Source organism: Phoca vitulina, unplaced genomic scaffold, assembly GCF_004348235.1.
Source record: "Phoca vitulina isolate PV1807 unplaced genomic scaffold, GSC_HSeal_1.0 scaffold7, whole genome shotgun sequence".
Taxonomy (NCBI): Eukaryota; Metazoa; Chordata; class Mammalia; order Carnivora; family Phocidae; genus Phoca; species Phoca vitulina.
Genome location: NW_022589710.1, coordinates 54650688 through 54661917, shown reverse-complemented (window position 1 = coordinate 54661917; position 11230 = coordinate 54650688). Strand labels below are relative to the sequence as shown.

At 39.2% G+C, this 11230-nt stretch overlaps 1 protein-coding gene across 6 annotated transcripts in view; it reads right to left on the bottom strand.

The window, feature by feature from the left end:
- Nucleotides 1–350: 350 nt before the first annotated feature.
- FLRT2 (fibronectin leucine rich transmembrane protein 2) overlaps nt 351–11230 on the bottom strand; it is a 98278-nt gene continuing 87398 nt past the window's right edge. For all 6 annotated transcript variants that reach the window (XM_032405710.1, XM_032405713.1, XM_032405711.1 and 3 more), the window contains exon 2: nt 351–10826. In XM_032405710.1, coding sequence (XP_032261601.1) covers nt 8423–10405 — 1983 coding nt within the window. In that variant the 5' untranslated portion in view covers nt 10406–10826 and the 3' untranslated portion in view covers nt 351–8422. The remainder of the gene's footprint in view (nt 10827–11230) is intronic.

Below are 11230 nucleotides of genomic sequence, written 5' to 3'. Positions count from 1 at the left end.
TGTGAAAAATTCATCCTGACTACTAGCAAACTGTCAAAATGTTTTATTTTGACTTTATGTCTACCCATACTTTGGGTACTTCTTGTGACGATGACATTTTGTTGTAAGACAATTCATCGAGGTATCTCTTTATATGCCTTTCTGCAAGTTGGTTCAGAGCTTTTAGGTTGTCTGTAAAATATAAAAAGGTATGTTCTTCAAATCATTTGGATAGTTCTCTCAGCCTTCCTTGTGGGTGTAGACATATCCTGATTTTGTAATAAAGCTTTCAAATCAGATAAATATGTGGTCACCAAATAATCATGAAAACAACAATTTCTATAGAAATTGTCATGGGTAAACAAGAGGTTTTTTTTTTTTTAGAAAATGTATGTTTTGTTTATTCTTATAAAGTGCATATTGTGGCATTTGAGCAAGGTTAATTCTACAAATCCAGAACTCCACAGAACATTCTGAGGCTTTTTAAAAAGGCACCTAGCCATAGAAGATTGACAAGGTAGCTATTATTCGAGCTGCTGCTGTTTGGGTAAGCCTGACCCCACAGGGAGTCTGATATCACAGCAGGGTCCCATGCGTTCTATTCACAGTTTACCCAAAAGCAGGTACTAAACACCTGCCAAAGTGGACGCTATACTCAGCACTGGATGAGATACAACAATTGACAGAGTATATGTCCTCTGTCTCCAGGGCGCTTGGAGCATAGGCATGAAACAGATCCATGAAAAACCACAACATACAGATGCCGTAAATAAAAATATTTTAAAGCTTTACTAGCTGCACAGAGGGCTCAGAGAATTGACAGATATGATTTGAGAAACTTCCTGAAGGGGGGGCACTTGAGTTGTATCTTGAGGAAGGAACAGGTCACTAAGCAAAGGAGAAAGTCAATGTCATAGAATAAAAGACCTTCAGCAAAACTATAGCAGTCTGAAGGAGTGGAGGTTCCTTGGAAATAGACTCTGTTCATATCAAATATGGATCTATTTCTAGAGCACATAATGAACAAGGAGGACATACTGGTAAGGAATGTCAGAGAGCAATGTATATATGACATATACATCATACAAAGAGTTTGAATTCTCTCTTAAAGTCATGGCAATGGACACAAAGACAGTGTCACAATCAGGCATTCTTTACAGATCATTATCCTTTGTCCCACAGTGTATAGGAAAGGTGTAAGTGGACCAGAGACCACGGGAGGGTCTTAACCATGTCAGAGTTTGGAAACTGAGAGAAGAAAATACATTCATGAAATCTTACAAGTATTGGAAGTAGAAATGTTGCCAGATTATTTAAACGTAAGAGTGTGAGCGCTTAAAGAAAGCAAAAAAGTGGGAAAAGCCCAGCCCGTGTATTGAATGCCAGTAACTTCCAGGGAAAATTTTCAGTGATGCAAAATTTACTGTCCTGGAAAACAGTCTTATTCAGGAAAACTTACCAGACCTCAGCAAATATCTGTAGAATGAAAACAAAATGAAACTAACAAAGGCCCCTACTACCCAAATCAGGAAGTTTAGCAGACTCTCAACCAGCGCAATTTTATATTTGCTTAAGGATAGATTGACCCGATATGGAAGTTGATTATGTCACTGAAGTGATCAGAATCTCCTTAAGGATGTAATAAAATTTTCATTTAGTTTAGACTTCATACCAAGAAAATGGGCAAATGGGTTCATCAGTTGGTGTGTGTGCTAAAAAGGCATCTGTTTTAGAGTGTATTATTACAAATTCTTTATCCTTAACTTTCGGTATAACTAATGAAAACAAAGCTCCTATAATATCCTCTAAAGCACACGTTTTCTATTTGTGCTATGAAAAAAAAAAAAAAGGCGTAAATCCAGAAGCCAGTTTGCTAAGGCCCTAATAGATTCTGACATATGAGCATCTTCAGCTGGATCTACAAAATACTTCGAGCAACCTCTCAAGTATGAAACAAATTCATTACTAAAAATAACCTGACTCAAGTCCTTTTAATAGTTCTTTCAGCTCACCCTGTGGGTTTAAGTATATCTTGATTCCAACCAAAGCTTTCAAATCAGATAAATGTGCAGCCACCCAATACTAACAAACATAGAATTTCTATTAAAAAAAAAAAAAAAGGATGGGTAACCAAGGGATTTAAAAGACAGATATTTTCAGGTTTTTAGAATGATTCCTTGATTTGTCATGAACAATAATTGATATATGCATCCACTGAGTGAAGTTGTGATATCTCCATCATCACAAATTTTAACCATTGACAAAGAAGTTGTCTTGAAGCCTACTCAGTCTTAAAGCTAGTCAATTTATTAAGAGACAGGAAATCGTTAAGAGTCTAAGAGTCACGTTTAGGGTTAATTCCGACTCTTGTCATTTACAGGTTTTGTGATCATGGACCAATCACTATACTTCTCGGGAAGCTGAGTTTTACAATCTGAAAAATGATGATAAAGTACCTTACATGGTTAAAGACAAAATGTGACCACATGTATCAAAGCATTCTAAATATGTTCTTACATAGGTGCTCAATAATTGTAATGTGCCATTATTCTTGTTTTAGATTAATTTATATTCAGGTGCCCAATGGAAATTTAAGGTTGCAAGTCTAATTACCAAATACAATTCCTAAATGTTCAATCACGTAGTATATGTTAGAAAATTTAATTCAAATTCAATTCTAATTTTATCAGTGCACTACCACTTTGTGTTATCTATTAAACACCAAGATCATCTAATATATACAACAAATGCATCATCAAATTTACCAAGAAGTACATATTTTTTTTTTTTTTTTGTCGCCTTAGACACTCTGTTGAGTTTAAGAGAATGTAAAGTCATTACACAGTCTCTGAGACTCTGGTATGTGTTAGAAAATGAGCTTATTGCATGATCTATGAGCTCCTTAGCAGCAGAGTCATATTTTTCTCCGAATCCCCAGAAGAATCTAACATAGTACTCTGTGGAAAGTAGATGAGGAGTAAATACTTTGAATGGACAGATTTCTTTAGGAACACAGGGAAGTAGACGATATGATTGACTTGCCTAAGACTGTATTTTATCCTTCTATGAAACTTCCGAACTCAGCCAGGTGCCTGGAACAAAGTAGAAGGATTTTAATAAACTTTCTTCTTTAATGAATTGTATTCCTTGACTAAGGGTCTGGTCTTCACAGAGTAAGGTCTGTAATTCTTGGTAAAAGTAACTAAGAGTTGCCTGGACATTACTTGACATAAAATCTCCCAAGTGTAATATCAATCACCTGTTACCACTGTCTTTCATACTTAATTTTCCAATAGAGAGTCTACAAATAATTAACACTAGTTAACTGAAGTGTCATGATTTTATTTCCTGATTTAATCTTTGTCAAATACATTATTAGTGAAATGGCCAAGAAGAGTTAGAGAAAGGGCTCTGGCAAACTGTGAGATTAATCTGAGTTGAACTGGAACATATGAATAGATACATTTTCATGAATGTTCATTGGAAGTATGGGTGGATGAGCTATAAAGAAATCTGCAGTAGAAATGTACCATGAGAATTCGTAAGGAAAATTGACATTTAAAACTGATAGCTTATGTTTTGAAATAGGGAAAAAGACGATTCTGATTGGGTAACTACATTGGTATTTATCTCTATCCTAAACAACACAGATTTCACAAATACAAAACAATATGCTTGATGTATGTGTGTATAATGAAAAGATATTCATAGAAACACAAAATCTAGTTGGGAAATAGAAAAGAACATGAAGATGTCATATAAACCCCTCACACAAAAAGGATCAAATGACCTTAAAAAACACAAGTTGTCTTCAAGGTAGGAGAAAAGGAAAAATCCTACTACTTTCTTCATCCCTGCATCATCAGGAAGCATCCCACATTTCTTTTTAACATTAACAACACAAGTATTGCCTGTAACCCAATGAACTTACTCAGATAAACGCAATGTGGTTTTCTTTTAAAATAAGCTTTTACTGAATATATCAACAAGGTACTGTATGGTGTAAAGTGAAGTTTGTAGTTAACAAAGTGTACGACATGGTAGGTCTCAGCGGATGTGTAATGCAGAATCTTCCAGGCCCTTGCAGTCCCTTGTCAGTGAGAACACACTAAACATAAACCAGAAGCAAATCAACATATGGTTCAAACAATAACAAATCATCGGGATTAACTTTCAGTGAATATATACTGGTCCTAGGAAGGACAGACAGTGGCGATATTTTCACCTTGCCTCAAAAAGATTATAAATCTTACATCCTATGGATATCTTTATAAATGCCTCGGTGTGTGTGTTTGTGTGTATGTGTGCACGTGTGTGTGTGTTTCATGCTAGTTTAAAAATGCCTGTTGCAATGGCCTTGCTTTGTGCTCTTCTGGTGGATGTGCCACTAGAAAAAGAAAAATGAAAACTATAGCACAAGAATCTGATCTGTTATAACAACAGTATCATACATGTACAAATCTTTCTCCCCACAATCTGTGACAAACATTCCCATTGCCAGCAATTGTCTTTTGACCCTGCTGAAGAAATCAGAGAAGGGTGTAAGCTATAGCATTCTTCATTAGTATTTTGACTTAAAAAAAAAAAAAAAAAAAAAGAATATCAGGCCAGTTTTGACAAAGATTAAGAACTAGGAGAGTGTTTTGTTTTGTGTCTGTATCTCTTTCCCTTTGGGGCACAATGAAACTGCTTAGCTTGCCCATGAAGCAGGAAAATCATGGGCAAAACCATTCTTCTCATGTCCTAAAGTAATGTCTCCTTGTTGTAGGTTCCCGAAAAATGCTATAAACAAAGATGTCAATGGAAATTAACCACTTCGTGGTCAAAAGTTACACTGAGCTCTCCAGCTGATGTTCCCCAAACTAACGCAGCAACTGTTCCCCGTAACTTATGTTTGGACTGGGTGTCCTGCTGGCTACATGCAGAGCTGGTTCTCCACAGAGGGGAAGTAAGCTGTGATCTTGTGAAATGACTAAGACCATCATGATCTGCACTGATAAGAAATGGAGTCTTAGAATTAGCTACTTCATTAATAATTTTGCCAGACTAGTCATATCACAGTTTTTTTTTTTGTTTGTTTTTTTTTGTTTGTTTGTTTTTGTTTTTACCTCAGGGAACATATCTAATATATTTTCAGTGAACATCCAGATAACTAGAAATTGCATTATTTCTCATGGGATAGAATGTTTTCCACTTCTCACACAGGGAAATTAGGCAGGGAAACACACTTTTTGTCTCTGCCCGTGACTGTCTTTTGCGATGAGCTGTTAATGCATTTTTGAGGGAAGCCCAGAGCCTCTCTCTGTTCAAGCACATTTCCCCAAACAAATAGGTATTAATGACAACCCTAGGTATGAATAATGATCAATAACATCTGTGTGATCATGGCTATACCTTTTCCTTTTAGAATTGTTTCTGCACAGTGACAGTTCCCTAGCTCTGAAAGTGGCTGTGTATTATCTGATCACCTTGCTTGGTCAAATGGTATCAAGCTCTTTATAAGCCAGTCGCTTATGTATGGCTTTGTTCACAGACTTGGCCAGCACTTTCAACTGTGACTCTTGACTAATCTCAAAATACGAACCAATGACAGCAAGAGAGGCTAAAGTACAGAGTAGAACACATTCCCGTGACTGAAAATGCCAGTCAAAGCCTAATCCAACACTGATGGTTGGTTATTCAGCAGTTTTCCTAAGACACATAAGACATTACAAATCCCGTGACGTGCTTTCTATCCTGCTGTAAGTGAGAGCCCCGGGTATGTTATGACAAATGGGAGATTGACCTTAGATTTAGCAATCTCTGCCACATTATGTGCAAGATCAAAGTGAAACATATTAACTACATTCTATGTTTTCTGGAACATCTTCTAGCAAAGGAATCATTTCAAGTGACTAGGTCTTCATTGTACCAGTTAAGCCCCAAATAATTCTAGGAATCCCATAAGACGTCATAGAAACCTCTCCAACATTGGTCTTCTTGGCCCAAAGCAAAAACGTTTCAGCAGCCAAATATCACGCCGGGGTTATACACGCAATAGAAATAAATGAGAATGATTATTTTGTGGATAAAAGAGAAAAAAACCCTCAAAAATCAAAGTACCATCATTTGAACACAGAGTTTTATCTACACAGCCAAGGGGAAGAGCACAGTGGAAGGGAATTATCCAGTTAAGTACACAAAACCCCATGTCATTGTCCTGAACGTTACATGGCTTACTGTTACGCTGATCACCTTCACAGACTGTCTTGTCCCTTCGCTGTGTGGAATTAGCTTTAAAAAAGCAACAGCCAAAATTTGCTAGCTAATATACTAAAATGGAAACCTAAGTCACTTTAGAATTAATTCAAATTAATGCATAGCTAATTTCAGCTCAACTGCGGTTTCGATTCTTGCTTCTACAACATTATAACTTCAGTTATATTTTCTGCTTATTCTGAGGGACAAGGGAGATTAAAACATATAAGTTGGGGGTACATTATTAAAGAAAATAAAGCTCTTACTATAAAGAAAAAACTTGCATAGCATTTTATACCTAAACTCTTACAAAGACACATCACAGTTCTATTTTGTTAAAAGTGAGAGAGAGAGAGAAAAGCAAAAATGATTGTGACATTAACTTCATAGGTCCCTAAAAAATGGCCAGTGGTAAAGGAAATATGCAACATGGTGAAATTTGACTTTAAAAGGAATTTTCCAAGGGTGTGTGTTTTTTAGATAATGTATGCAATCGATAGCCCTTCTACATCTAAGGGATGAAAAGGAGTAAATTATACATAGTTTGTGAAGATGGGCATTGCTTCCAAAATATCTAGAGTTAAGCACAGACATTCCTCCCTTCTCTATGCCCTCTGCTCTATGCCCCACTCTGCCAAGATTAGGGGAACAAGCCTATGTTCCCTGACTTGTTCATTTTTCATGTTATCCTGTTAATAAAAGATTGATTATCCCTCTATGATTCCCAAAGAAGAGGAACATCCAAGACTGAAAAGGAATAAATGAAATTTCAAAAATGGAACAGGATCAAAGTCAGTCCAAGGTGGAAACTCAGTATTGCTTAAAAAAAAAAAAATACATTATTTCAGCCAGCTTTGATGTGTTCCCATAGAATTATTAACACTGAAAATTACTATACATTTTAAAGTGTATAAGTATATACGGATATTTTGTGCAACCAAAACTGGCATCCAAAATCTTCTTTCAAATTTTAAGCAGAGTGGGAAAAAACAAACAAACAAATGTAGCATAAACAGCTAATTACGAAAATATATGTGAGGTGATTGGAAGACAAATTTGCGAGGGGATAAAGATATTAATTCAAGCTATTTCAACATGATACTAACACAGTCATTTGATAAAGTAGAGCAGAACTGCTGATCACTTGTTTTTGTCTAAATGGTATCAATAGTTTTTAAATAACAAGTTTAGTATATTCCAAACACTAATCTCTTGTTGGTCTAAATATCATGTTGACATAGCTGCAGTGAATCTAACCCAAATAATTCTCATTATCAAAAATAATTCCATTCAATATAATTCTTCCCGTTATTTTATTAGCCTCTTCTAAAAAAGTATTCTAGAATATATCTCTGTTGAATGTGATTCAACCTGACATATGATTTGAATAGTAACACTTTTAAAGGGAGTTTTCTTGCTGGAACATCCTACCTGTCCCTGAAGATGACCGAAATCAGACTCAAGTCTCTAACTCTGTTATCACATAGAATCAGGGAAGCATGAGGAGTGATTTTTAAGCTCCTGGTCAGAAAGCCAATGCCCGGGTTTGAAGTTCTTTTCCAAACATGTCACTTGCTGGATTCTGCCGGGTTGGGTTAACTTATCTTACAGGAACGGGCTTCCTCGTGATGCTTTTCTATATTTTCTGCTTTGGGTCAAATCAGGGTAACTACCTCCTTTCTGATATTTCGAGATTTTTAACTTCTCTTCCAGATCAGGAAGTGCAGAAATAGCATGAAGGTATCTGGGCCATTTCTTGTTTTACCCACATCACTTAGCCTACCCTGATGAGTTCATTCTAATCTGCCCTTTCATCTGACCACCGACTGTAAGAAAGGAATTTATTCTGACAGCTTCCACAGCAAAATGGTTAATGTGCATCATGAGGAAGAATCACTCCGTCTTTTGCCTTGGCGTTGGGTTCTCATTGTACAACCCTGTACAGTACTTCAGCGACTATTTTTTTTTTAAGATTTAAAAAGCAAGGAGTTACAAAACTGTTTGTAATTAACTTGAAATAGAAAAGATAGCACTTTTTTTTTTTAAATCCCATTATATAGTACACCGTATAAATTACAGAGTATTCAAATGCACAAATGCATCTGGGTAACGTTTATCAAATGTAATTTGCGTGTCTCTCTGTGTACACACGTGTGTGGTCGCCAGAGTCTCACTGTCCGCCTTCCTGACGCCGGGCCTCTGGCGGTCACGTGTGGCAGTGCTCCAGATCTGGAACACTGCTGTTGCAGTATCGCATGTTGTTGGGGATATGGCAGTCTGTGTAATTAATGCCCCCATTTGGGGTGTAAATGGGCTGCAGTCTGAAATCTCCTTTAAGGAGCTGATCGTTATTTAAGGAGACGATCTGAAAGCTGGTTTCGGTCATCTCCAGGATGGAATTGTCCTTCTTGGTGCCTGCCTCGCAATAGTCGTCTTTCCGCCGGCCCCGGTTGTATTTCCACTTCTGGGACGTGTAGCGCCCCTTTTTGTGCATGTGCCAGCAAAAGACACTGAGCAAGACCACGAGCACGAATATCACTGCGCCCCCGATCAGGCCTGCCAGCAGGAAAGGGGAGCCCATGCTGTGGGAAGTCGTCTGCTCATGGCTGGAAGCAGTATTGCTACCATTGTTCAAATAGGAGGCATGGGTGGTGGCCTCAGAACAAATGGTATCTTCCACAGCTCGGTAGTTAAAAGCATCCAGGGGCACCAAACAAATCCGATAGGTGGATCGGGGCTCTAGGTTAACCAGGCTCAAGTGCTGCTTCTCACCGCTGACTATGCGTTCCTGGACGATGCCCCCTACTAAACTGTGGCCCATTTTCACCCATGTGAGTTTGTACGCCATCACAGTAAAGAGAGAGAGCCAGCTGACTTGAATGGACGTGTCGTTCACAAAATGGATAGAGAGTTGGATCCGTTCAGAAATAGGAGGTGTCACTCTTTCTCTGCCATCCCAGTCAGGAATTGTAGGCAGTCTGGCGGTGGTGGGAGTCAGGGGTGTATAGCTTCTGCTGGGGGTAGGGACAGAGAGGGTGGGGGGCTGAGTCATTGGAGAGGCTGTACTTGGGGCCGGGGTAAAGACAGGCAGCCCAGGGGTCGTGGTGGGGCAGGACAAAAGATTCATATTCAGCTCCCTGACAGCCATCCCCCGGACTTGCTCAGGCCCTTGGCACATGAAACCTCGCACGTTGAGAGATGAAGGGATGTATTTGAGCCATTCCGTGATCCATTTAATGCTGCAGTCACAAAACCAGGGGTTATTCCGAGCAGTGAGCTGCTTCAGGTTGGAGAGATTATCAAAGACCCCTTGAGTCAGCATGCGCAGTTGGTTGTTGGATATATCCAGCCGTTCTAGCTTGCGCAGATTTGAGAAGGCTGTCAAAGGGATGTGGTTGATCTGGTTGTCCTGCAGGTAAAGCCTGATCAGATGTGTGCCTGGGAGATCGGGAGGGGGGTGGGAGAGTGAATTCCGAACAATTGAAAATTCCTTGAGCTTGGTGAGATGGCTGAAGGTGCCCTCGGCAATGCCCTTGTTGGTCAGGAGGTTGCCGTCCACAATCAGACGCTCCAAGCTCGTGAGGTTCTGAAAGGCCATGTCTGATATGACAGCAATTCGATTTTCATCCACTCTCAGCTCTTGCAAATCCACAGGAAGCCCCACAGGCACACTGCTCAGGTGATTCTTGGATAGAAACAACAGTTTGAGGCTAATAGCCTCCCGGAAGGCCCCGTCTTCCACCCCCACTGTGGATATCGAGTTGTCATCCAGGTGAAGCTCCTCGAGCTTCAAGAGCTGGGCCAGAGCGGCCCGTGAAATGGTCTGAATGTTGTTTTCCTGCAAATGGAGAACTTTGACGTTCTTGGGAAGGTTCATGGGGAATTCATCCAATTGGTTGCCATAAAGGTAGACCGTGTGCACGGACCGGACGTTGTGCAGTTCTGCAGGAAATCCAGCATTATTAATTTGGTTGTCGTGGAGGTAGAGTACGGTTACGCCCTCCGGGATCCCAAGAGGCACTGAGGTCAAGCTTCGCTCATTACAGTAGACAAAGTTCCTATCGCAGCGGCATACACTAGGGCACGCTAAGATTTTTGACACTTGTGAGTAGAGCCCCAGGGAGATGAGAAGCCAAGATTTCAGGAAAAAAGCCCCATGGCTGGGCCACTGTGTGGTCTGTAGGCCCATTTCTGAAGTACAGAAACAAAATACAAGGTGGTGGGGAAAGTAAAAAGAGGAAAAAAAAAAAAAAAAAAAAATATATATATATATATATATATATAACAAAACCAAAATGACTGGACAGGGTTCTGTTAAAGTCCAGAACTCCAACTAGAGGAAAAGTCTCAAAGGCCTGTGGTAAAAGAATTCTCCTGTGGTCTCTGGTTTTATCAGCCTATGTTGTCTTCTTTGTTACTGTCCTCCATGTGAAAAAAAAAAAAAAAAATTCAATAGGGAGAATTTTCCACACAGGCAATGAGTGAAGCCAAGTTATCAGCGGTCATCAGGGACCCAACTGGGCAGGCAGAACTGGAACTCCCTTCTCGTGTTGTAGATCAGTTCAGCGTTGATCAGACTCTGAACTTCTTGGTTAAGCTCAATCTGCAATCTGTTGTAGGAAAGCAAAGAGAAAAAAGTCAGTTAAGGGTCCTAATGGATGAAGTGCTGATCTAACTCTTTGCCCGTCAAGAACAATGTGCCTGGGACCAAATGACCAGAGGCAGGAGTTGGCATAATGTGATGTTTTAAGTGACAATAATTTAGTTGAGAAGGTATTCAAGAAAAGAACATGATTCAATTATCTGATCTTCAAAGGAAAACCATACTGTTACCCTCACCCTCAGTGATCATACTGTGAATTTTACATCCCAATCAGTACCTTCTCTTAAATATCCATTTGCATATCCAAATAGAAAAGTGCAAGGCACACTGTTGAATCCACTGAATCAATAATGATGATCACCTACAAATCCAACTGGTCACATCTTGTTTCAAGATGACACAAGTGACTGA